Source organism: Trachinotus anak, unplaced genomic scaffold (genome assembly GCF_046630095.1).
Source record: "Trachinotus anak isolate AG129_WGS33_773 ecotype Australia unplaced genomic scaffold, CSIRO_AGI_Tana_v1 ptg000024l, whole genome shotgun sequence".
NCBI lineage: Eukaryota > Metazoa > Chordata > Actinopteri > Carangiformes > Carangidae > Trachinotus > Trachinotus anak.
Window position 1 is genome coordinate 4,288,749 of NW_027273875.1, and position 25,063 is coordinate 4,313,811.

Genomic DNA, 25,063 nt, shown 5'->3' on the forward strand with positions numbered 1-25,063 from the left:
GGCTCAAGGAATGGAACAAGGGAGGGAGGGATTTACCTAAACAGATGTTATTTATTATATGTAAGTTAACAAAAATGTGCGTTTGTTAAGGTGCAAAAAGTAAGAGAAGCCAGTGCAGGGTGGAAGCCAGCAGAGGAGAAAGGTAGAGAGCATATGGACCAGATTTTATAGCTGAAGAGCCCAGGAGAGCTAGATGAGCTGACGACCCTCTGCTGTGAGCCGGTTGTCCCCTGAGCCTGACAAGGACAGTCCTCTAGACACAGTGGGAGGGACAACACACTGAGAACATCTCTTTTTCTGTAGGTTTCAAATGAAAGCATCAATGCAGTCAATATTAGCTGATGGGAATGATAACAACTTCTCCAGAATCAAGAAATTTCTGGCCTCCAAGTTGAGTCTGGTTATTGTCTTGCCTGACAGACTGAATTGCCACTTTTTTTTTTTTTTTTAATAAAGAGACAAGACGCAGAGTTGCTTTATTTTAAATTATACTTTATTTCATATAAAAACAAAACAATAAACAAATAAATTAGATATTTCTAAAATAATTCTCTTGAGGAAATGTTTAAGAACGTTGTGATTGTTTACAGTTTGTATCTGGGATAACTGGAATGTAAAGATGTAAATGTGTCCGCACACTTTATGCAAATGTAAGAGCTTCACTCCAAAATGAGATCTCCATCAGTGACAGCAGCTGTCACAAGATGATTGGCAGCATAAAATGCAAACAAAATGACCAGAGTAGATACGTTAATCCTTCACTGTAAAAATGGTTGACTGGTTTTGCACATAGTAACATGAACGGATGATGAATTTGAAGCACTTTTGGAATGAAACCCTTAAATTTTCTTTAAACTTTCCAACATCTGAAAGAAAAAAAAGAACCAGAGAGTAATGGTGCGACTAGCCAAATGAAATTTTTTTCAGGAGACTGAAGGAGGCTGCGTGTTTCACCAGCAATTGTAAACCAGATTTCGGCCTAAAGCAAATTAGTTGCTAAGTGTTGACCTTTGAGGGATCAAAGATCTGGAGAGAGATACCGTATTATCTGATCATCCAATGAAATCTCTCTCTTTTTTTTAAATTTCTTTCCACATAACAACTGTCAATGGTTATTTTGTTTGTGTCTGAACTCTCTTGTCTGCAGGCACATTCAGGAGGCAGGCTGGGACTCAGTTGGCATTTTACCCCACAGGGGAATTTTCTGCAGCTGGTCCTGGTGGCAGTGGTGAAGCAGCGAATGTGAATTAAGATTTGTAATTTAAAAGATGGTGGCTATGGATAAAGATAGGGGCATTTGAGAGAGAAGAGGAGACATTACCATAATAAGAGCCTCTTCATTTGCACACAAGCCCAAGCTATCCCCAAACCACCACCCCCAAAACTCCCTCTGGTCCGTAGTCACACCCATTAAGCCGGCAAAGCCTTCATTGTCCGGCCAGGCTGCGGACCTGAGGACCCCTCGCCAACAGATTGGGTTGGGTGAAGGGTTACAGCCAGACAAAGGAGAGTCCCTCCCCCTTCTCCTCTATTTGAAATCAATCACACTGGCTTTCACATTCAGTGTCCCCCGCCCTGCCCTCCTCTCCTTGTCAGCAGTGACAGTGGGCCTGGGCCAGCTCCCCACAGAGTCCTCATGCTGAATCGTCAATCCTCCTTTCAGGGTGAGTCCCACCGCGGACACACTGTCTATGACAAAGCAGCAATGTAGGCAAAGACTGAATGAGTAAAGCTGTTGTTAGAGGAAGACCACACGATGTCTCAAAGCGTTGTTGTTTTTACGTGTAAATGAGTCTGTCTCGTGACCTTCGGGGTCTGGAGACCTGTTGAGTCCTTGTTTATGTTACAGCTTTTGAGAAGCTATGGTTTTTCTTAATATCCAAAAAGTTTAGCAAATTTACGGTTTTCGTCCAACAACAGCAACAATAGCTGGGCTCCTGTTGGTATTTACCCACAAGCTGTTTTCTTGGTTTGGAGGCCGCAGCAGTTCACTACAAAATGACAAATGGAGGGTTTCATTCCAAAATTTCCCAAGTTTACACCATTTTTAAGACCAATCCACAATTCACCACAAACATTTGAGGCTTGAGTTGTCAATGGAAAATTCAAAATCATTTCTGTCATAACTCAAAAAACAGGCTGATTTTTAGAAATTTAACAGCATCTACCATTAATTTATAATTTGGGAATGACTCCAATGTTGTATTTTATGTAGTATTATTTACAGACTGTGATTTTAAGCTTGCCTTTTTAGGAAAGTGAGGTCATTAATTCCAAATGTTTCTCTAATTCTCTTTCTTATATGTTGGTATTTTGGAATGAAACCTGACCATGAAGACAGTGTGACAGCTGTGACAGGTTTGGCACTTGAAACACTCATATTCCTCTCTCCTTTTGCCTCCAATAACCTTCATTTTTGTGTCATTCAGAATAATTTATAAAAGGCAATCGTCTTTCTGTTGATGATATGTACATACAATATTTTAATATTCTAATATATTCACAGGAAATCATAAATTCAGGCACTTTGCTGCTGCCACAGCAACTTCTTAGCACAAGAGATCCTGAGATTTAAGACCGTTTTCTTTTTAAATAAGCAACACAAAAGTAAAATAATCTTATATAGAGAGATTTATATTTAACAATCAGTTTCTTCTTTTTTATCATAGCAAAATAAATCTTTTTGTTTTGTTAAAATGTCTTTATCACCAAGGTTTCAAGCCCTGGTTTTGGGTTGAGTTTCTGTGAGATCATTGTCCGTTGCCTCTCTGAAGGAGAGCTGATCAAAGGAAGCATTTCAAGCCGTTTTTGAGTACCAGGGTCTCTTCTGTGGTGTTTAGTGCCGCAGTTTTCCAGCGTTACAACTGTTCTTGGGCACAGTGCCAGAGCTGATAGTCCAAAGTACCATGTTTAGTTTATCGTCTTTTCTTCTGCTCGTTCTTCTGCCCACAATGAAACGTTTTCCTACAAAACTCCACCATGTAATGAAGCCCACAGGCCTCAGTGCTCCACATGCACACGCGTGTCTGTATTTGTGTCTATGTGTGTGTAAAAGATGCCCACCTATAACTAAGGGCTTTGTCTGCGGCCATAATGGAAGTCCAGTGTAAAACTTAACAGGAATAAAAACTTTAACTTAACTTTAGAAATGCTGCTGTGGACCTCCAGTATGGCCGCCAGTTTTGTTTTACATGAAAGCCCAAAGTTTCCCCACTGTATTGTTGTGTGAATATGTTTGGGTGCCTATCGCAGTGCCGTCTTCATGTCTATCCGGGAGCGCACATCCTGGTAGCCCAGGAGACAGGGGTCGGTGGACAAAGCATCATGGGTAAAAACTGAGTCGTTGTCAGAGGAGCAGGAGCTAGACGTGTCCTCACATGATGGGGAGTACTGCTCGAAGGGCGTTGACAGGTCCAAGTACTGGGAGAAAAGAGAGAGGAAGTTCAGAAATTAGAGAATTGATGGTGTCTCTGCAGAGGCAGAAAAAGATACTGATCCACATTGAAAAATTGGCAGTAAACAGCAGAGTAAACTGAATTTGGCGTGTTCTCAAAGGCTGTCAAGCTGCTGTTGAACATGCCGTTCATTTAGTGATGTCCATGACAGAAAAGTTGCAGATGTGCAGAATAGCTACCACTGCAGTCTAAGACCACCACATCAGTATAGACCAACATTTTTGGACCAACAGTTACAGCCTGGGGAGGTTAAACGATTTTTTGGTAAATTTCTGTATCAGGAAGTGGAAGTAAAAACCAATAAATCAATCACATTAAATGTTGACTGATCTGTGGACGATGGTGTGTTGGTATTTGTTGAAAAACATTGACATTTCAGCAATTTAGACAGTCAAACACATTTTGGTTTTGTTTTTGCTGTCTGGAATTTATAAGTCTGCTCTCTACACATTGACTTTTGTGTAGTGAAGACATCTGGACAGCAGATTGTGAAAGAGAGGAAGAAGAAAATGTGTGCATGTTCATCATGAGAGCATAAGTTAGTGTGTGTGACTGTGTGTGTGTGTTTGAAGCCCACCTCGTCAGAGATGGACAGCAGCACTCTGTCCAGCTCCTCCACCAGCTGTTTAAAGGTCGGTCTCTGGGTGGGAACAGCATGCCAGCACTCACGCATCATCATGTAGCTGCAAAAACACAACATGGAAAAACATTATTTCTACACTTAAGATAATCTGCAATAAGACAACACTGTTGGTTTTGAAGTAAAAATGTGTTCTTTAATAAATACATTGGCTTGTTGAAGTTGTCCAAAAAAACTGTTAAGCCTTGGGTGAATATATTTCATTAATTAGCTTTCAGGCTTTGCTTCATTTCCCTCTTTACTCTAGCAAAATATCTCAACCCGACATAAAACTGTTTTGGCTGGTGTAGATGGGCGTAGACGGGTATGGCTGCTATTGGTGGAAAATAAAAAGGAAGAGCTCGTGCTTACAGTTCATGTGTGCAGTTGGAGGGTTTATCCATTCGATGTCCTTCTTTCAGCAGCTTGAAGAGCTCTTCAACAGGGATACCAGGGTATGGTGAGCCACCCAGCGTGAAGATCTCCCACATCAGTACGCCAAACGACCACCTGAGGACAGATGAAAGAAGAGGAGAGTATAATGATCAGGAGACATATTTACTTCTGTTTACTGCAGTTGGAAATTATGCATTAAGCCATATGACACAATTACAACAGAATACAATGTTTGCAATAAGATGTTTGCAATTCACATTAATCTCTTATTGCACATTGTCTTTATTATGAAGCATTTCACGTTTTCCTGCTGCAGAGACTTTGACTAGAGAAGTTGAACTTACACGTCGCTCTGGTGCGTGTAGACTCTGTCAAACAAGGCTTCTGGTGCCATCCACTTCACCGGCAGCCGTCCCTGCAGAGCGGACATGGAAACGTTAAAACCCACATTCTAACCACAGTCTCACTCTATGGCTCTCCACACCCTTCATTCCTCCCTCACAATCCTCCCCCTCCTTTGTCCTCGTCTCCCCTCTTTTCTAATTAACTCCTATTAAGTCTGCTGCCAATCAGAGGAAAACATCAGACATCTGTCTTGAGGACTATTAAAGCTGTGAAAGGAGCCAGGAAAGAGGAACCTGACTGAAGAGAAGACAAGTTTATAAGCAGGGCTGGTGAGGTAGGTTTTTTTTTCACAAACAACCAACTTCCACATGATACATTTTGCATCCCTGAGAGGTCAGAAGGTCAGATGTCAGGTTCAGCTGACTAATATTTAAGTCTGCTACAGTAACTCTACTTGACTAGCATATTCAAGTGATCTCATTTAACAGCTGATCATTTAGAAAAAGACATCAGATCAAGGAAGCCGGAAAATAATATTTTATGTCGACATCTGAGCTCCTCAACTGTGGAAAAGTAAAAGGACAGTAATACTTTGGCTGCACTCTACTCCACTTATTAACTACTGAAAAACAGAATTCTCAACTGGTGTGAAAGTGTGAAAGTGTGAAAAGTGACTCATGAAAACAGGCTGCTATAAACTGTCACTCACATTGGTGGTTTTCTTGTAGTAGTCAATCTGGTGTACTCCTCTGGCCAGGCCAAAGTCAGCGATCTTCATCACGTTATCCTCCGTCACCAGAACGTTTCTGGCTGCCAAATCTCTGTGGATGCACTGTCGAGAGAGTAGAGGGAGGATTTCAGAAACCTGACAAAAACCTCGAATAAGCTTTAGACCAACTGCTGTGTATCCAGATTAAACCATCAGCATTAAGTTTAATTGGTCCTGGTTAGTGGGCTCAGAGATTTAATTGGGAAAATGGGCTGAATACATGTTTTTTGTTAATAATGAACATGCTTTTTCTTTTTTTTTGTATTGTATCCCCTCTCCCTTTGCCAAGGGTATACATTTACAGTTCTTGCCTTACAAGACGGTTGAAATATTCCTGAAATGCTCTTTTGAAGAGACATGAGACTTGTGACATGACATGTTTCAGTCTGTTCCAGGCTTTAGTTTGGAGTGACAATGTAAAAACACAAAGGTAGGCAAGGTAGAAATTACTCATTGCAGATTTTTTTCCAAAAATGAAAAGACTCAAGAGTCTAAAGTCAACACACAGCGCCTCATTTTAGTGAACGCAACAAAATTAAAATGTCTTTATATAGAAACCCGGGAGTTTGAAGAAAAAACAACCCTTTGGGAGGAAAAAAAAGAAAGGCTCTGTTTGCCCACATTGAATGGATGTCATTAAGTTTATTTTGGTTTTCATTCGAAATAGACGTGGGATTTGTGGGGACATGCGAAATGAACCAGTCTTGGTTTGTGGGTCTCCCCATAATGGAGGGTTAGTTTCAGGCTCCTGCATTCTTAGAAGGACGTAGAGCCAGAAACCTGATGCCTACACCCAAACGACGGCTCTGCTGCCTGTTTGCTAACAGATTTATGGCAGCGCTAAAAAGGACAAAGCCCGGCGACAGAGAGACGGACAGATGGATGGGGAAGAGTAAACAGGGCTGAAGCTGCAGCAGCTTTCTGTTCAGGAATGCCTGTCTGAGACACCGGCTGGCAGACAAAGAGACGTGTTGATAAGAAGCATACAGACAGAGAGCATGCTGGGAAAATGAAAGGAATTGAAACATGGGGGGTGGGAATGGGAAGAAAAGAAAGAAAAAAGGACAGACAGAGGCACAGAGGACGACAAGAGAGACAGGGAAAGGAAAGACCTGGAGCTGCCACACTCATCCATCTGAAGGCCAAGTGCCCAAATACAAAAACATTGAATTACACAAAGGAACTCAATCCTAATTACACTTCCCTTCACGTCAAAAGTAAACTTCTGATATTACAGCCCCTTATACAGTTGAGAAGTTCTTGAGAAGCATACTATCCTGCCTTCATTTGAGGCTGTATTTCCTGCCCAGAGACATGGCTACAATTAACTGTAATGAGGACCCATATGTAAACATTGAAGCTTGCAATGTAAAAGTTCTTCCACCAAAACAATTACAATTTGTATATATTAGAAATCTCAAGTTATATTGGATTAGTACAAAACATATGTGTCGGGCTATGCAGGCATGCAACAAGTGAAAGCAACAGTGCTGTAGAATAAGTTTAGAAGTATCAATCAATTTATAAAATGTCAAAAAAATATCATAAGTTCCCACAACCCAAAGTGATATCTTCCAGCATCTTGCTTTGCCTGATCAACAGTATAAAATGGAAAGATATTCCATTGATAGTGATATATACAGAGAAAAAGCAGTAAAACTTCACCTTCAAGAGGCCAGAATAAGAGAATTTCAGGCTTCTTGACTTGATTAATTGTTTAAACAATTGATTGATTAACTTTCCGTCGACTTATTGATTTATCAAATTGTCTCATCACTAAAACATAGTTTCTTGACAAGTTTCTCAGCTGCTAGAAATGAAAAGAACTCTCTGGGTGCAGTATGATTTTACCACCCAGAGATTCAGGTATATTCTCACATACGCTGCTACTTAAATTCTTAGGTTTTGTGTCTCTATAAAGTGAACATACCCTTTTGGAGGCCAGGTACTCCATCCCTCTGGCCACCTGGTAGGCACAGGACAGCAGGTCTTTGAAGGTGAGCTGCTCCTCAGGCACCTTGGTCACATCAAAGGTGTAGTCCATGCCTGGAGGTCGCCGTGCCCGCAGGTATTCCCTCAGACTCCCTTTGGAGGCGTACTCCACCAGCACATACAGAGGGCCTGGGGAGTTAACACAAGCAGGATGAAGGATAGGGTTGTTTCTATTGTTGGTTTAGCCTAGTGGCTTGGGACCACCATAGCTGAAACAATGTGGGTTGGGAGGAAGCTAAAGGAAAGGCTCTGTTTTCTTTACAAAATAAGGGGAGATAATTTGCTAACTTGTTAACAAGGAGGATGCTGTCTTTTCATCATTGCTCTAAACATCTGCTCAAGAGCTAAGAAGACCATTATCTTAACATGACCGATTACAAGCTGACAGATAGCCAGGGCAACAATCATACTTAAATCAAAGGTATGAAGCTCACCTTCCTGTGTGCAGACTCCCAGCAGGTTGATGATGTTCTTGTGTTTGTCCATCACCTTCATCAGCTCCATCTCCGAGATGAGATCTGCCAGATCTTTGTCTGTGGCATCATCTGAGAGAAAAATACCTCTTCTTTAGACAAGCATGCCTTTGTCACAGACAGCAGACTTTAGCTAATCCCTTGGGGTATTTTTGTGTCTGTATCCTTTCTTTCCTACCTTTGAGCATCTTAACCGCCACAGTGGTGGCCTGGTCTGGGGAGTCCTTGTTGATGCCGTAGGCTTCAGCTCTAACCACCTGACCAAAGCAGCCTTCTCCTAGAGGTTTGCCCAATGTTAAACTAGAGAGAGAAAGAGTGAGTTAGTGAAAATAAGTATGTCCAAATGAAAACTGTACAAATCCATAATTTTGGGTTCTGGTTTCTTAAAACATGGGTTGGGCAGAGCCAAAAATGGGCTGCGGACTTGTTTTTTTTTAGGTCCCCACATGATGTGCAAGCTACAATGTTTAAACGAGTCTGGATCCCAGCAGCCAAACTAAACTTAGTGAAGAAATACTCTCTTTACAAGGGGGCAGAACTTTTCTGTAAAAAATTTCAACATTGTTCTCTTTCATAATAAATACAGATATGATGATCGAAGCGATTGTACATTACAGATAACTTACTTCTCTCTGGGGAACTCCCAGTCTGGGTCATAGGGCAATTCAAACTCCATGACTCCAGCCAGCATGGGAGAGCAGCTGGATGAAAGGCGAGCAACCCTCATCAGAGACGCACTGGACTTTCCTGATGAGTTGGACTCGACTGAGTACTGAAGGAAGAGATGTGGAGGAGGACAATTTAGTTAAGCAACCAGGAACAAACAGGAAGGTTTTAAGTGTTGAAATCCGGAACAGCACTTTGCCTTCAGACATGGTTGGATGACGCCAAACAAAGCATCTGTTAGAGAAGACAGACTTAAGTTCCCATGATACATAGTACCCTGTACCTGTCTGCGAAGAGGAAACTTGGAGAGCTTCTGGACAGGAAGAGCATCAAACGGCTCCCTTCTTGGGTGGACCTGCATTCGGCACAACACCACAATGACGATGGCCATGATCAGAGCCAGGAAACCACAGGCGTAGATGATGATGTCAGTGTACTTGGTCTCCAAGGTGTCCATAGCATCTGCTGCTTCCTCCTCTGTAGACAGAGGGAGACAGTTTGGTCAGCTTTGTCAGTATTTGGCCACAAAAGTGTTACTTCACAATGGCAAGAGGGCATAGACAATGAAAGCACTTTTTGAAAAATCAATAGTCAAAATTATGCAAACATTTAAGTAAAATCTTTTCAGCACTAAATCATGTAGTCTTCAGTTCTGTTCATCCTTTACCTGAGAGGACCGTCAGCCAAGCGGACTGGTGGGCAAAACCAATTGAATTTCCAGCCAGACAGGTGTACTCCCCCGCATCCTCCATGGTAACTTTGGACAGGTATAGCACCTCCACCTCTGACATGTTCAGACTGCCAGTCTGCACAACACAGATGCAGAAAGTGGCATAAAAGGTTATTCTACAACAGCCACTGCAATGCAATGTCTTTTAAAAGTCCATTCTCGGTATTGGCTCTGAGGACTCCAGAGTAAAAATTATTTAATAACACATTTTAGATGTCACCAACCTTGAGGACCTGTACGTAAGGTGTCCCATCAGGACCATAACGGCTGCCATTTCTTTCAATGTGTTTTAGCCACTGAATGTGAGGCTGGGCGTCGCTGTAGACCTTACAGTGGAACTGGACGTCACTGCCCACCACTGCTGTAGTGTTGGCTGGTAGACCGGCCTGTAGGATGGGCCTATGGGGGGAGCGCTCTGTATGGGGAAGAAATCAGAGAAAAGATAAGCAGAGCGAGCAGAGACAGAGAAAAATCTCAATAGCCTCCAGAGAAACCAATGAGAGCTGAAAGAATTCCCCTCTTCTCGACAGTTCAAAGGTGACCAGGGAACATAGAGACAGGGATTTAACTGATCTGCCCAGTGTGGTTTATTTCTGACAGTCTCAGAAACACCCCTCACACAAGGAGTCCATGTAGGCAAGACAAATGTGGGGGAAACTTGAATCGTATTGAACTATGGCAAAAACATCCAGATATTTGGCCATTGGGCCATTTGACAAACAAATGTCTTGAAATGGCCAGCAGTTGTTCCTGTCACCTATAATGTGTTTGTATGCTGCCAAAAGAGCATAAAATGTCATTTTGGGATGAAAACCGGCTCCATTAACGTGGCTCTTTGTCAGCTGGTTGCGGGGTTCTCTTTGATCTGCAGTTAGTCTCGCTCTCTGATCTCGTTAGCTGTCTCGTTAGTCCTTTCCCCCCGTCGATGGGGACAGAAACTGACCCCGCGGTGGATGGACAGCGAACAAATGAACAAATAAACCCCAGTCCCCCTTCATCTTCTGTCACAGGTCAGGTAGAAAACTGGTGTGGACGCCTGATCGTCCACATCCTGCCCGCCACAGCGGACGCCAGGCGCCCCTGTCACCTTCTGCTCACCCCTTTGGTTACCCCCCCCCTCAGCCTGGAGGCTTTTATTTGAAGACACGATGCTTTTTGCATAAGTGCTGACTAATAAATATTGCTATTGCTGTGATAAATACTATAGGTAGATCACAGATAGTTAACATGTAGGTTTAAAGAACATCTCGTTTTGCTGATATTTAATTCAGTACTTAAGTATTTAATCTATAAATCTGAAGCTGTTGAATACAAAAATATTGGTCAAGAAGCAAATTAGACACAGATTACACACAAATACATAAAGGATTAGAGTGTCTGAGGCGCTGAATCACAAGCAACAATGACACACACTCATGCACACACTCTCAGATATGGCAGGAGTCCAGAACGCAGAAGATTATGCATCATCATGTCTTACCCAGGACATCAAGGACGTAGCTATGAGAGATGGAGCCGTATTTATTCTCCACCACACAGGTATAGTTTCCTCTGTCTGAAGGAACAACGCTCTCCATCACCAGGCTCCAGTGCTGGTGCCTCAGCTAGCCAAAGAAAAATAATCCATCATTAGCTTAAACAGACACTTGGAGAGCCCAGATATTTACTTTCCTAATTTTTCTGCCCACTGGCTGTTTTCCGATTCTTAGGTGAAAAACTACAACCTGTAATCTCTGACTAATCAACTGACTACACTGACAATCAAAGGTCTACAAGAACCCAGGTACAATTCAACATCACACTCTGCTGCCAGACTAACCTTAATGCCACCAATGCGATGTTCTCCTCTAAATTCACGTCCATTTTTGAGCCAGCGAATGCTTGGCATGGGGCTGCCCATGGCTGGGCAACGAAACTTTACCGTGTTGCCTGCAGGAACAGCGTACAGCTTCTTCTCCATGCGCTGGGTGTGGGTCCAATAGGGACCTGAATGGACAAAGAGGTTAGTCAGAAGGCTCTGATTACACTGGAGATTGAGTTGTACTAAGCAACTAGTGATTAAGCAAACAACCAACACACCTCTGGAGAAGTAAACCTGGTCATTTTCAATCTCAGCTGACGAGTCCTCCAAACCGTTGTCCTCATCATCGTCTCCTGACCCCAGTGAGTCTGAACAGACGACAAATAAAGAGAGTATGAAGAGATACAAAAACACATTTTCTGCCATCTTCAGTCCCTGATATTTAGTAGCAGTGAAACAAATTCTGCAATGGATGTCAAAAGATTTAATCACGTCATTCAGATTTACACATGAATTGAATTATTGTGGGCAAAATTTCAAAAATGGTAAAAAATAGATGCCTGTCACATTTTCCCAACACTGAAGTATCTTAATTTAAATACCTTCTTTTGTCCTCCCATCAGTCCACAACCCACAATAATCATCATGTACCATGTAAAACTCAAAAATAAAATATTCAGTTTTGAGTAACTGAAACCAATTGAATGTTTAGCATTTTTGCTTGAAAATGATTTACATAAGTGTTTTATTAATAGTCTCCTCATAATTTTCTGTAGATAAGCAAATGCATTAATTAAATATATAAACATGTCAGCTCTAATGTAATGTAGCATAAATTTTGGCACACACTGAAAGTGTTCAGCTCTTTTGCAAGACTCTTAAAGCTCTTAAACTCTTAAGTCAATAAACAACAGTGTTAGTGTCTCTACCTGTTACAGTGATGGTGAAGTTTCTCACGGGCTCTTTGGTTCCCCGGAGAACACAAACATAAATGCCTGAATCCTCGTATGTTACGTCTGTGATCTCCATGATGGCACCACGAATCTGGATCCGGGGTGTGGGCAGAACCCGGACGCCCTCCTTGTACCAGGTCACCGCCATGCCAGGCCGGGTGCTCATGTCACAGCGCAGTTTCAGCACGTTACCCGGCTCTAACAGAAGATGCTCTGTGGTGTCCTCACTCAGGTCCTCAAGAACATCTGTTGAAACCAAACAGCACAAATGCACCCTTACTTTGATGTTCAGGGTGTGTTGATTCTTTTTTCATACTTTTACCCACTTTCTGGTTCTTCTACTCTTTTACATTGAGGGCACACAGACAAGGCCAGTCAGCAGGTCATTTCTTCATCTCCTCTCTAAAGTAGCCATCCCCTCAACTATGACCTTCAACTCCTTGACCCCATTATCTCCCATCCCCACACACACACACACAATGAAATTACCATGGAGACCAGGAGGCCTAGAAGACCTGACCCTCCTCCACACACCCCCTCCTCTACATCTTTTTGTTCCTCTGTGGATTATTGTGGGACTGAGAGCGATCTAGCTAACACTGCAAACTCCCTCCCTTCCACACTCACTCCAAAAAAAAAAAGAAGAAAAGAAACGAGGAGGAAGAGAAACTGAAGCTAATGAACATGTTGCAGTGTGACAGTGGACGGAGAGTAAATCTGAGGGGCGGTGAAGGTTCACTGGAGATCTAAGTGAGCGAAGGGAGGAGAGGAGTTTGTTCCAGCACAGAGAAAAGGACACTAGTGTTTGAGCCCACACAGATGGCCATGATACCACTTCAAACTTATCTTTTTACATTGCAGACACCTAAAAGGATTAAATTAACATGCACTCAATGCTCACAGTGGGTGTAATAGATAAGCTTAGATTGTCAACATTTCACTTCACTTTTTCCAGCATGAGAATGAAATTACCTGGGGGAATATCAGCAGCAGTCAGGTCCACAGTTCGGGAAATGATGGTACCTGTGAAAAGAAAAAGTTGAGGTGAGAAAACAGTGTGGTGCTGTATTATGAATGAATGGTCACATGGTTGATAGATGCCAGATTGTTATGGGTTAAAACAACCACAGGGCTAAAGGTCTTCCCTCCTGTGGTACTATGGGGATCTTTAGATCAAGCTGTCCAACAAATTGCACAATTGCATAAACTCTAGTAAAGATGTCCATGTGTCTCACCAGGCAGGACGTCCAGCCACGCTGACTGCATGGCTTGCACTGCCTGTCCTGCGTGGGTGCTCTCAGCCATGCAGATGTACTCGCCTGCATCCTCCACAGTGATGTTGGACAGATGCAGGGTGTTCACCTTGGATGCATTGCTTTGCAGGGCCTGCATGGAGGAGATAATATGATGAGAACAGAATCAAAGCCCTGTCTGAGTAGAACATGAAAAATCAAATTGCGGTATTATTATCTATTTATTCATTTTGTCAGCTTCTCACCGTCAGAGCCCTGAGGCGAGGTGGTTCTCCATGGCTTCGTCCCAGAGTGCTGACCTCCGTCTTCAGCCACTGCACCTTGGTGGATGCCGGCCTATGGACTTTACATACCAGCTTCGCCTGACCGCCCACCACCGCTGTGGTGTTTTCTGGGTAACCTGGCACGATCAGAGGCCTGGAGACCCGAAGATCTGGAAGGGTGAAGATAGAAATTTAGTCTTAGTCCTTCACCTTCTTGTGAATTTTATTTTGAGATTCATTTTTATGGTCGACTTTGATTGGATAAGCAATTGCCTGTTAACTGACTCCTTGAACCCATGAATGTATTTTGTTGTTTTTTCCTGTGAATGATGCTTTTTTACTTCTAAAAAGCTACAATACTGTGTTTAAAAGAACCAAATTTGTGGTGTCATGGTACAGTCATTTCACAGAATAAAGGAATCTAGAGTTTTAATAAACTGTTTCAAATCTCCTTGGTCTGAAGATGCCCCGAGTGAACAAGACAAAAATTGTTAAAACACATACTGGCAGTTTCAGTTTACCTCTGAAAGGTCAGGCAACAGAACACCATGTTCCTGAGCAACTGCTGTCATTTAATGCCTCCAGGAACCGGTGATAGAGTGCCCTGATAACCCAGCTACTATCGTGTCACCATCAGCCACAGTGCCATCCATTCAGTCGGTCACCCGCCCATTTATGTGCTCGCCCACTCACTTGTTGGAGCATATGTGCGCCCTGGCCAGGGACCTCGCTCACCGCTCAGTCACTCAGAACGAGCAATTTTCCAGGGCAATTTTCTGTCTGATTGCTTCCTGTGAGCGCTTAGTGAAAAGGCAATCTGTTCCCTTGTTGGAGTGAAGTGCTGCCTTTTTCCCCAGTCGCCCAGTGTACATGTAGAGGTAATGCTTTCAGGAACAAATACACAGTTGCAACCTCGTTAGTAGAAAGCCAGAAATGGCGACTGGTCAAAGCAGCAAAAAGACAACACATTAATACAAAGGTCTTGATGGCCACTCATCATCAATCTGTTTAGTGTCCTGTGTCCTCTGAGTTCCAAATATTAAGAATATGATTATTATCCCATGAAAACACACATTTTCCTCTATTGGAGTAAACATAAACTCAGTAAAACCAGTAGTCAGCAGTAAATCACAGAGATGAACGCACACACACACTTGCAGCCATGCTAATGAACTTGCAGAGACAGGGACGGTGCCCTGGAGTTGAACTTGCGGCAGAGTGTGAATTGTCACCCAGAGGCGAGGGGGCAAACAAAACACAACACAACACAAACAAACCACTCAGCTGGTGCAAGCCAACCAGTCAGCCAGCCGGCTGGGCTGACAGCAGAGCCCTCTATGGACACTAGTTGGGACAATGAAGAGGCCTTCATGTCCCGATCCAGGAACTTACAGCAGCAGAGCCCAATAATATGTACTTCATACCAGTTCTAGTAGTAGAAAATCTTCCAATATTGTTCCTGATTGGATCCTCTTATTTAAGAATGAAATGATTCCAACCAGGTCAGTTTGTGGATTTCATTTTAAGGGTCTCAGGTAACACTTTATTTTAATTCCCTCTATTTAGCATTCAAAGACAGTACATAATAAATTACTACAGGATTTATAACACGTTACAATGTGGTTGTAAGCTTCTATATACAGTTATAACCATATACAGATCCTCCTGTGAAGCATTGATTCTAATGTATAAAGAGATAATGAAAGACTGATATGAATATTATATAACAAAGTTGTAACAGTATTGATTAATTTACTTATCAAAGGATACTTGGAGTGAGATTACGATTTTATTTCATGTCACAGAATAACTTTGTAGTTACTCTACAAAGTTCGTAAAGCAGCTTTGCACTTTGAAAATCACAAGCCGCTAACTGGTCCAGCTCTGTCCACAGGCAGCTCTGGCCTGGACACCCTGCCTAACCCGCAGATGCACTCCCAAAAAAAATGCCAAACCCAGTTAATCTGTGCAGACACCAAAGCAAAAGATGGCATTCTCTGGCACACTCTGATCTCCTTGCTGTTTCAAATGGCTCTGTCAATGATAAATGACAATACACAAATAAAGGATTCAGCCAGCCAAGATTTAAGCTGCCAAGTGTCCTTTACACTTGTAAATGTTATTTCCTTTATTCAGCTTTGTGGGGATGAAGAGCAGCTGAAATCACAGCAGCAATGTACAGACAAAAGCTACCCTCAGACTTTTATATAATCTGTAATGATGTGGGAGAAAACAGGACTCAAAATAAGTTTCTCTGGGGGGGAAGGAAAAAAAAACACTGGACAAGTCAGATCCCTACATTTAGCAGCAGCATGTGGTTTGTAATGAAAGATGTATAATTATATCTGGAGGGAACTGTGATTTATTTTCACTCATAGTCATTATCAGATTAGCGACATGGCAGAAAACACAAGGAGATTAATAAAATCTTTCTTAAATAAAACATGTCCCTTTGGAAAAAAAAACTGAAAAGATAAAAAAAAAATGCAGTTGCAGCAGGACATGTCTCTTTCCTTCTTTGTGTCTGACTCTCAGTCTCTACATCATCTTCCTCCAGAGCGAAGACTGGATGAAACCAACCCTATCCGTGTATTGTGGGTCCCTCTGACCCTTGGGATCTCTGTTCAGATGGGGTCACCTTTAAGGAGGTGGTAGAGTCTCTTTTAACTCTTTCAACTGACATCAAGGGGGAGTTAGCTTTTTCTTTCTGATGTCTCTGTTTCCTCTCAGTTGTGATAATCTCCCTTTAACTGAAGCAACATTACTGTATTTTCTCTCAGACCCTTTGCATCAACAATTGGATCAATTCATTGAAAATTGTAAAAATGAGACTCATTCTTCCTATTTGACCAGGGATTTGGAAAAAAAAAGTCATCTAGCAAAATTAAAGTTGAGATTATGTCTCCACTGGTGCCACCTGCATGTTTTACAACACACAGATCTTTCTGTTATCAACCCTGGTTTGACTCTTCTCTCATGTGTCTTGTAAATGAACCTAAGACGTCTTTCCTGTATGTTGTCGTTTAAACAGCAAGTCCCAGCTGGCCTTGCTTGTCCCTGCAGTGCAAATTGGGTCCACCGAGACAGTAACAAGGCAACTTCTGTGCTTGACGCCCCCGGGACAACAATCCACTTTGTCTTTCATCAATCTACACACATCCTGACAAAAAGTCATCCTATTAATCTGACTTAAAAACTTAGCAGCAGAGAAATAGGCGATTGAAGTCATATCTTTTATGTTTGAATGGTTCTGATTCTAACAATCTGACCAAATTCACCTGTGCTCGTTAGGAACATTTTGATAGAACTTTAAAATGACAACGACTGATTTATTGCGTTGGCTTCTCTTTGTAAAGCATCAATGAAAAATCCCATTCAACCCCCCCGCTCCATCCTTTACAGCTGGCACACAGCCAGGCAGATTTACACTTCCGAGCCCCAGGGCCTCAGATGGATCAGGTAGCACAGTTTACGACAGCAAAAACACTGAGAGCTTTTTCTCCCCTTCTTCACTCCTTCCAAGACGTGGCTACAGCCCCTCTGTCATTTTCCCTGTCACCTGGACTTCCTCCTCCACGAAACAAAAACTGTCTAAATCGAAGCCTTTACAAACACAATCACTCAGTTGAAGCACACCACTTTTTCAGAGCAGCGAACTGTCTTTCTCCACAGCAAATGTTTGCAAAGAAGAAAGATTTTCAAAAATCCCCAAAGCTAAGGTGTAATGACATGAAGCAAACTTTTTGTAAATCTTATGATAACTAGACAAGGATTTCGGGGAGGACAGAAATTGTTTTATAGTTTGGGGGGGTTCATGGTTCTCATTATTCAGGTCTTACCTTTAGTTCTTCTTTCGTCAATGACCCTGGCTGAGACTCTTTCCATCAAACAGAGCAGGAGAAAGCAGAATGTGCAGACCCTCGCCATCTTCTAGATGTGACGCGTGTGTCTTGTGGTTAAACGGTAGAAATATATGGTGGAAGCCTTGAGCGGGCCTCACACTCCGATTCCTGGCATTGGCAATCTCAGAAACCCACAAAGTTTCTAAATCTGGATCCTGTGGGGGCAAACAAACACATGGCAGATGGTTGGTTATCTGCTGATCACAAACTTGATTCTTTGAGGAGATCTGGCTGGAGAGCAGCTAAAGACACAGACTTTGCTGTTCACTTTTCAACCAGGTGGCACAAATACAAACAATTGTTCAGGCAAATAGTTAAAGAGAGATTGTGTTTTGACTGTGCAGCTGTATTCTTAACCAGATGTCCTGCTAACTGTCCTGTTGGCCTTTACATTGTCCAGGCTCTCCGGCGTCATGAATAAGGAGCAGGGCTGTTACCGCCTGTTGTTTGTCAATGGATGGCACTCAGTCTGCCCTGGGATAATGGGCTCTTACTAGGAAAAAAACACTTGAAACTTGCCAGGAAGCTACAGAATTAGACGGAGCAGCAGAGATTCAACTGGCAGCTGATGAGACTTCAGGTTCGGGACAGGAGGTGGAAACACACAGCAGGGAAGCAACATAATGGAATAGGTGCGACGACTTCGAGCACCATCTTCTCAATATGATACAAATTTGGTTTCAGAAGGTCAATATATATACAGGTGAAATATAACTCTAAACTTTGCTGATAGATTTGGTAATTGTCCAGGGTATGACGCCTTGCTTTTTTCAGTACCTTAGCCTGGAGAATATTAATTTTGGCTATTTCCATTATTGATAAGGCTACCAGTTCTTTTCTTGAAACTGTTTGGTCAATAAAATGTCAGAAAATAGTGGAAATGCCCATCACTGTTAGCTTAAGCCCAAGGTGCTGTCTACAAATGTCTTGTTTTCTCTGAGCAACAGTCCTAAACCTAAATACATTCAGTTTAATATCACAAAAGACAAAGAAAAGCAGCAAAGTTTCTCAGTTATGACGCTGGAGTGGGGTTTAGCCATTTTTTTACTATCAATGCCTGAAAACAATTACTTAGAATAATTGCTGATTCATTCCCTGTTGGATTACTATACAATTAATTGAATAATGTTACCTCCTCAAACACACGGTTTCTTCTTCTCTAACTTAATAAAGATATTTGAAAAACAAATTTAAATACAACACTGTCTCCATGAGCTCATTCTGCAGACAAACCATAAACTTTGAAAGCCTAAGAACACTAAAAGAATAATACAGTGATTTTTCTGCTGCGGGTCGGGCCAACTGCGCACAGGCGCCAGACCCTGGTGCGTTCGCTCCATGCATTCAGGCAGCGCCCACACACACACACACACACCGTTTAAAGAACCAGCTCGCTGAATGAAACGTATTCTTTCTCAATTAAGGACTGGAAAACTTTTTTTCTCCTGCTGCCGCTAATTCCGCTGGCACGCTGCCTGACTGCTGCACTCTGCTGTGTTCAGCCGGAGCCAAAACACTTCTACTGTATTCTACTTTTCAGCCCCGAAACACGGAGAGAAGGGCGTCACTGTGTAGGTTTTTATTTCTAATGTAGGCTACTGCATTTCTCTGTCGCATAAATCACACTCAATAAATCCAGCCTATATGCACTGTTGGTCCCAAACGGCCCTTGTAGGTTATAATGAACCTGCGAGCTGCCAAAAACAAGTCAGACCTGTCACTATTTATGTTGTACAGTTACAGTGACTTGCGTGGCTACAGTGTCCACATGTGTGTCCTGCCGTCTGTCAATCAATTCAATCAATTCAGCAGAGTGAGTGACACTTCCTGAGACCAGCTGACTACTTAAAAAAAAACCTTTTTTTTTTACTTTAAGTGCTCCCAAATTAAACCACATTACTCCCATGAAGCCACATCAGAGAGGATTTTTTTTAGCATCATTCACGTTGTCATTTTCTCTGCTTTGCGTGAGTGAAACACAAATGAAATGCATCACTTTTTATGTGTGTCGCCTGGCAGAGTTCAGACTCCGCTCTTCTATCCTGACAAATAGTCCATGTGGAAGGTTCAATGTCTAATAAGTGACTTGTTTGGCTCCGCGCATTGCAAAACACAACATGTTCTTTCCCGAAACACCCTTTAAATTTACAAATCGTGCACTAATTCACTACTTTACAATGCAAATTAGTGATCCGAGCAGTGGAGAGACAGACTAGATCTTCTGCCTCATTTCAAGAAATCTGCACAGGGTTTTTAGCAAAGCCTGAAAATGAATAAAAAGTAGAATAACCTCGACCTGACAGCAACATTTGAGGCTTACAGTAAGTGAATATGAAGATTACTTAAGTTGCTTTTTTTGCTCTAATCGAAGCCACCCTGAGCCGTGTCCTCTGAAAATGAATGAAACAACTCTCCAAGAATCTCCAGCTGTCTCAGTCTGTTTTCACCCACCTTTCCTCCCGATCTGTCCTCGCCCTGATGAGTGGCACCCAGGGGAAATCACTCCTCGTCCCGGTCGACACGAGTGAATATTGAAATCCTCATTTGGAGCTCCGGCATTCCCGCTGTATCCCTTTCCAAAGCAGTCTGTGAGTGCGTCTCGGCTGTTTTGTATCCGGCTGAACGCGGAGTTGAGCTTATAAATCCATCAAAAACAGCCCTCTGGAACATGAACGACAGCTGCCGGGTTCTCCTGGTGACCGGAGGAAGGAGCTGTGATCCCCGGGGCAAAGTCCACTGCAGCCGCTCTCTCAGAGCGCTAAATCCGTGGAGAGAAAGAAAACCAAACAGGGAGCGAGAAAGTGGACTTGAGCGTGTAAAAACCTGCCTGTTCTCGCTCTGATGATGTTCAAAAAAAGAAGATCCAAGGTGGCGAGACAATGAGAGAAAGAGCTTGATCGAGACGCGTGATAAAACGTGCCCCCAGCTCAGAGTCCCTTCTTGGTTAAACTGTAGTGTCGTCTTGGATAAAACTCTTTACGTGCGTCTTTACGCAGCGCCTCTGCAAGTTCTCCTCTCCTTGGCGAGTTTATCCTTGTATCCCGAGCTCCGCTGTTCAAATGTGGAGCTCAGCCTCCTCAGTCCGTTTCCTTTCTACAGTAGAGAGAGAGAGAGAGAGAGAGAGAGAGAGGAGCGAGTGACTGCGTCCCACACACACCGGCCCTCCTACCGCACTCTGCTGCTCTCCGGACGGCAGTCACAACAACAATGGTCTGAGAGCGGCCAGGGGAGCAGGAGGAGGAGGGAGGGAGGAGAGGGGGAGGAGGGGGGAGAGAGAGAGAGCGAGAGAGAGAGGGGAGGGGTGCGCTTCTGTTACCCCCTCTACCCCCACCCAAAACAGCCCCCATCCCTCCAAAGAGCTGGCAAATAAAACCTAACACCCCGCGCCTCTCCGTCCCCTCCACCACCCCTCGGCGCTGCTCGCCGAGGTTGTCCCCGAAATCAGTGGTTACTTCACTTTATTTAGTTGTAAGCAAACTTAACTTTTGTTTTTGTTTTGTTGTCGTTGTTGTTGTTGTTGTTGTCTCTCACACAAAGCCGCAAATTAATGACATAAATCACGTTATTAAAACAGATTTTTATGACGACTCATAATTTATTGCGGGGTAATTGTCCTTTCTGTAAACAGAGCATTAAGGCCTCTTAAGAAGGCGCATTCAATTAAGTTGCTTTAGTGAGTGAATGCGTGTGAATTGCCTCCATGTTTTAATTGCATCAGTAAAAGAACAGGAGCGAGTAATCCCATTAGCTGCAGCAGAGAATCAAGATCAGCTCCGTTTTTATCAGCTTAACACTCTGAGCCTTAATGTCTCCCCTCAGATGAAAGCGCAGTAGCTTAATGTAATAAGAGCCGTGTATTAATTTCTCTGTGACAAAGTGAGGCAACGCAAATCCATGCAGCAGTACAAGCATGAGATCAGCATGATGGTAACAATAAAGTGATAAGAAATGTGAACTTAAGATCACATGGATATGCTCACTAACTCATAAACTGCTCTCCCAGTTCAGTTTTATATATAAGTCACTGTCACTCCTGACTCTCCTGGGATTTTATCAAAAAAAAAAAAAAAGTTGGAAAAAATAGACAGCACATCTCTATACAAGCTGCACACTTCCGCCTAGATGGACTTGATATGAAGTGAAATGAATTCTTCTTTTCTGGCTTCCAGAGCCACAATGTTTAGATTTAGCTTTAACTGTAGTTTTTGGTGCAAGAATAGTAAAGACTTCAGTTTCTACACCAGCAACATTACAGGTAATGTCTGTCACAGGTGCACGCCCTCAGGTTTTCTGTTCCTATGATACTGTGTAAAAGAAAGTGTAAGAGAAATAAGACCAAAAGAGATTTATCCATCTATTATCTCTCATTTTCACTAAGTATCCGCATACTCTTGACCATAGAGTACATCAAAAACAGAAAGAGGAAGGAACATTAGAGATAAAAATGTTTCTCAAATTTCTGTGGACCTGTTGACCTTCTGAATCCCCAAACCACAGACAAGATAACAATAAATATGATTCTAGTCAAAAATAAATATAAAATAAAAGTAAAATATGAATATTATACTATAATATACATTGAATTGGTTTTATGCCAGTTAGCTAACCAGTCTTCCCATAAATATCCAGTGTTGAAACTCCACCAGTAAATTAATTTCATCCTCTGAGAAAACTTTGTTTTGACTCTGCTGGATAGTTTTTATTATAAAGAGAGACAGGAAGTGTTGGGGAGAAAGAGGGCAATCACAAGCTACAAAGGTCCTGGCCAGGACTCAAACAGGGTTACATGATACCTGCTTTAGTAAAGTGAGTCTCCAAGATGCTCTAACAGTGGTTTAACCAAAGCTCAGCCTGCTAGAAAGCTCTGCCGACTTCAAAATAAAAGTTCCTAATAAATCACAAAAGAGGTAAAGAAAAGAAGTTGCACACTCCGTTTACTTTTATCTGTAGGTCAAACTCCTCATGTGGCCGCAGTATGAGTAGGTTTAGCTGAAATTTATGTGTTGAAATAAATTCCAGATTTGACCTTTGACACAGCACAGTGCTACCTCGGGTCAGACGGAGCTTTACAGCGAAAGTCAAAGTACACAAATAAACCAGGCAGAGTGGAAGTCATAAAGTAGATAAGAGCTGTGCTAATGCCAGCCAGCACTGTGGTCGACTGCTGGGCTGCCTCAGTATGTTTGTGTCATACCTGTGTGTGTGTGTGTGTGTGTGTGTGTGAGAGAGAGAGAGAGAGAGAGAGAGAGAGAGAGAGTGAAAGAGAGAGAGACTGACTGCTGGTTCAATACAGCAAAGGACTGATGAGCACAGATTCCACTAATGATTAATTTGGTTACCCTGCCTGAATTGGGTCAGAAAATAATCAGGTGTGTGTGTATGTGTGTGTGTGTGTGTGTGTGTGTGTGTGTGTGTGTGTGTGTGTGTTAAGCAACTGAGGCAACTGCAAGTCCCAACTTTGTCTCATTAGCACAACAACAAGGTGCAATAACATTACCACTGCTGTCCCCTCCCAAAACACAGGTATCTTATAATCTATCAGTCCACACACACACACACACACACACACACACACACACACACACACACAGAGCAGAGTTTGCATAATGCTGAGTAATACACAAATGGCATTGTCTCACAGAGAATTTGAATGTGTGACAGCTTTAAAGCTAAACAGTGTTAGTCATATAAACTTATATACAGTATAGGAAATACTGCCAACAGTTCATATACCAGAATGCACTGCAGCCACATGACACTGTTAAATGTTAACACAGCTGACAAAGGCTTCTCACCAGAGTGGTTTTCAGAGCTGATGTTGTCTTGATGTTTTCTGTACACTACAGTGATTGCAACTGTGTGCACTGGCCTCCAGTCGCATGTGATTCTGTTTCACCTATGAGTCTTTTTAAAACAAGAACAAAACCATTCTGCAGCTTCTTTTAATCCAAACCTTTAAGACTTTGGTTCTGCTTTACATTGCCGGACAAAAATATTTCTGACATACGGACATCAGTGCCAAGGGGGTTATGTTTTTGGTCGTGTCTGTTTATTTGTCAGCAGGATTATGCAAAAAGTCCTGAGCTGCTTTGCAAGGGATTGGTGCAGTGGTGAGGCATGAATCAGGGAAGGGCCTGTTAGATTCTGTGGCAGATCCAGATCATTTATTATGAATTGAAGGTTTGGGATGGTGTATGTTGTTTGACATCGGCCTTGGCAGAGGTCTGCACTCTCTGAGTGCCTTTCTAGTTTTGAGTGTTTATATCCAATGTCATGCCTCAGTTTTATGCATAACACATTGGCTTTATATGCTGCTTTTGGTGAATATTCAGAAAAGAGTGTTATGTGAACATTGTTTTTTAACAGAATAAAACCAAACTGAACAAACACTATAAAATGGCAACACCAGGACTGAAGTTGTCTGTTTTATGCTTTATGTCTGGTAGGCAGACGACACACAAAGATTCCTCTGTACTGAAAGAAGAAGCCAGTTTGGACTCACGGTGTCGTATTTTTCTTGATGTAATACAACAGGAATTTTAAAAGAAGTGTTTAACAGTACTGCAGGGCAAAAAGAAGTTACAGGTCTTTTTGTTTGTTTTTCCAGGCTGGATGTGTCCCCTTGCTTTCAGTCTTAATGCCTAAACCAAGCTAAACAACTAACTTGTGCTTTACACTTTGCACGCATGCATGAGATTGGTGTCGTTTTTCTTGTCTAAAGCAAAATGTTGAGCTATTCCTTTAATATATGTACTTCAAGATGTTGCAGTACCACTTTGTTGTTTCCACTGCTTTCTGGGATACAGAGGAAAGCACTGACGGACGCAGAGCTAAAGGAGACAGGCAAAGTTCAGGCAAAGATGGTTCACTGGTTAAGTAATTCAAAACAAATACAACTTCACAGATCACTGTAATATAACCTCTCAGTTTTCTCCTCTGGTATCAAAACTCTGCTGATAGAATCAAAATACCTCAACTTGACACCCCCCCTTGACCAGCACCAGACCCTCCATCCCACCTCTTTATCTGATGACATCAGTGATATGGAGGATCCCTCACAACCCTCCCGGTGCCCCCAGGTCCAGAAAGCATTGATAGCCTGCTGCATACTGATGTTAATGCTAATGGGGAATACCAAGGCTGGTTGGTGCCTGACAGCTGATAACAGATTGGGGAGGAGAAGGGGTGATGTTGGGGTGAATGACAATCATCGGGGTGAGGTGAAGTTAGGAGTGTGTGTGTGTGTGTGTGGAGGGAAAGTGAGGTGGAATAAAGGTCAGGAGGAATGTGTGAGGCGTGGCCGGTCTCTCATTAGTCTACTTCACAGCAGGGACACATTATGGAAACATCAGGTCCCATTTACATTTCAATTCTGTTCTGTTTAGCTAATGCTCCTCTTCAAAATGACCATGTCAACAAGAGTGCATCTTAATTTAAAAGCACATA

At 42.5% G+C, this 25,063-nt stretch overlaps 1 protein-coding gene across 1 annotated transcript; it reads right to left on the reverse strand.

The window, feature by feature from the left end:
• Window positions 1–475: 475 nt before the first annotated feature.
• Window positions 476–20,815, reverse strand: fgfr4 (fibroblast growth factor receptor 4). The gene is made up of 21 exons (XM_071460752.1): window positions 20,069–20,815; window positions 17,555–17,772; window positions 13,698–13,885; window positions 13,435–13,585; window positions 13,172–13,222; window positions 12,176–12,445; window positions 11,525–11,614; window positions 11,265–11,431; window positions 10,926–11,049; window positions 9,670–9,860; window positions 9,383–9,521; window positions 8,999–9,192; window positions 8,676–8,821; window positions 8,228–8,349; window positions 8,011–8,121; window positions 7,515–7,705; window positions 5,525–5,647; window positions 4,815–4,885; window positions 4,447–4,584; window positions 4,033–4,138; window positions 476–3,420 (listed from the first exon to the last, which is right to left on the reverse strand). Exons 2-21 carry the CDS (start codon window positions 17,640–17,642, stop codon window positions 3,244–3,246), a joined length of 2,838 nt encoding a protein of 945 aa, XP_071316853.1. The 5' UTR covers window positions 17,643–17,772; window positions 20,069–20,815; the 3' UTR covers window positions 476–3,243.
• Between the last annotated feature and the right edge of the window lie 4,248 nt (window positions 20,816–25,063).

Excerpts from the sequence above, each read along its gene's own strand:
- fgfr4 (XM_071460752.1), bottom strand. The coding sequence starts at position 17,642 with ATGGCGAGGGTCTGCACATTCTGCTTTCTCCTGCTCTGTTTGATGGAA. Across the intron at positions 13,223-13,434 it reads GTGGCTGGACGTCCTGCCTG|GTACCATCATTTCCCGAACT; the intron begins GTGAGACACATG and ends TTCTTTTCACAG. Across the intron at positions 9,522-9,669 it reads CTTACGTACAGGTCCTCAAG|ACTGGCAGTCTGAACATGTC; the intron begins GTTGGTGACATC and ends TGTGTTGTGCAG.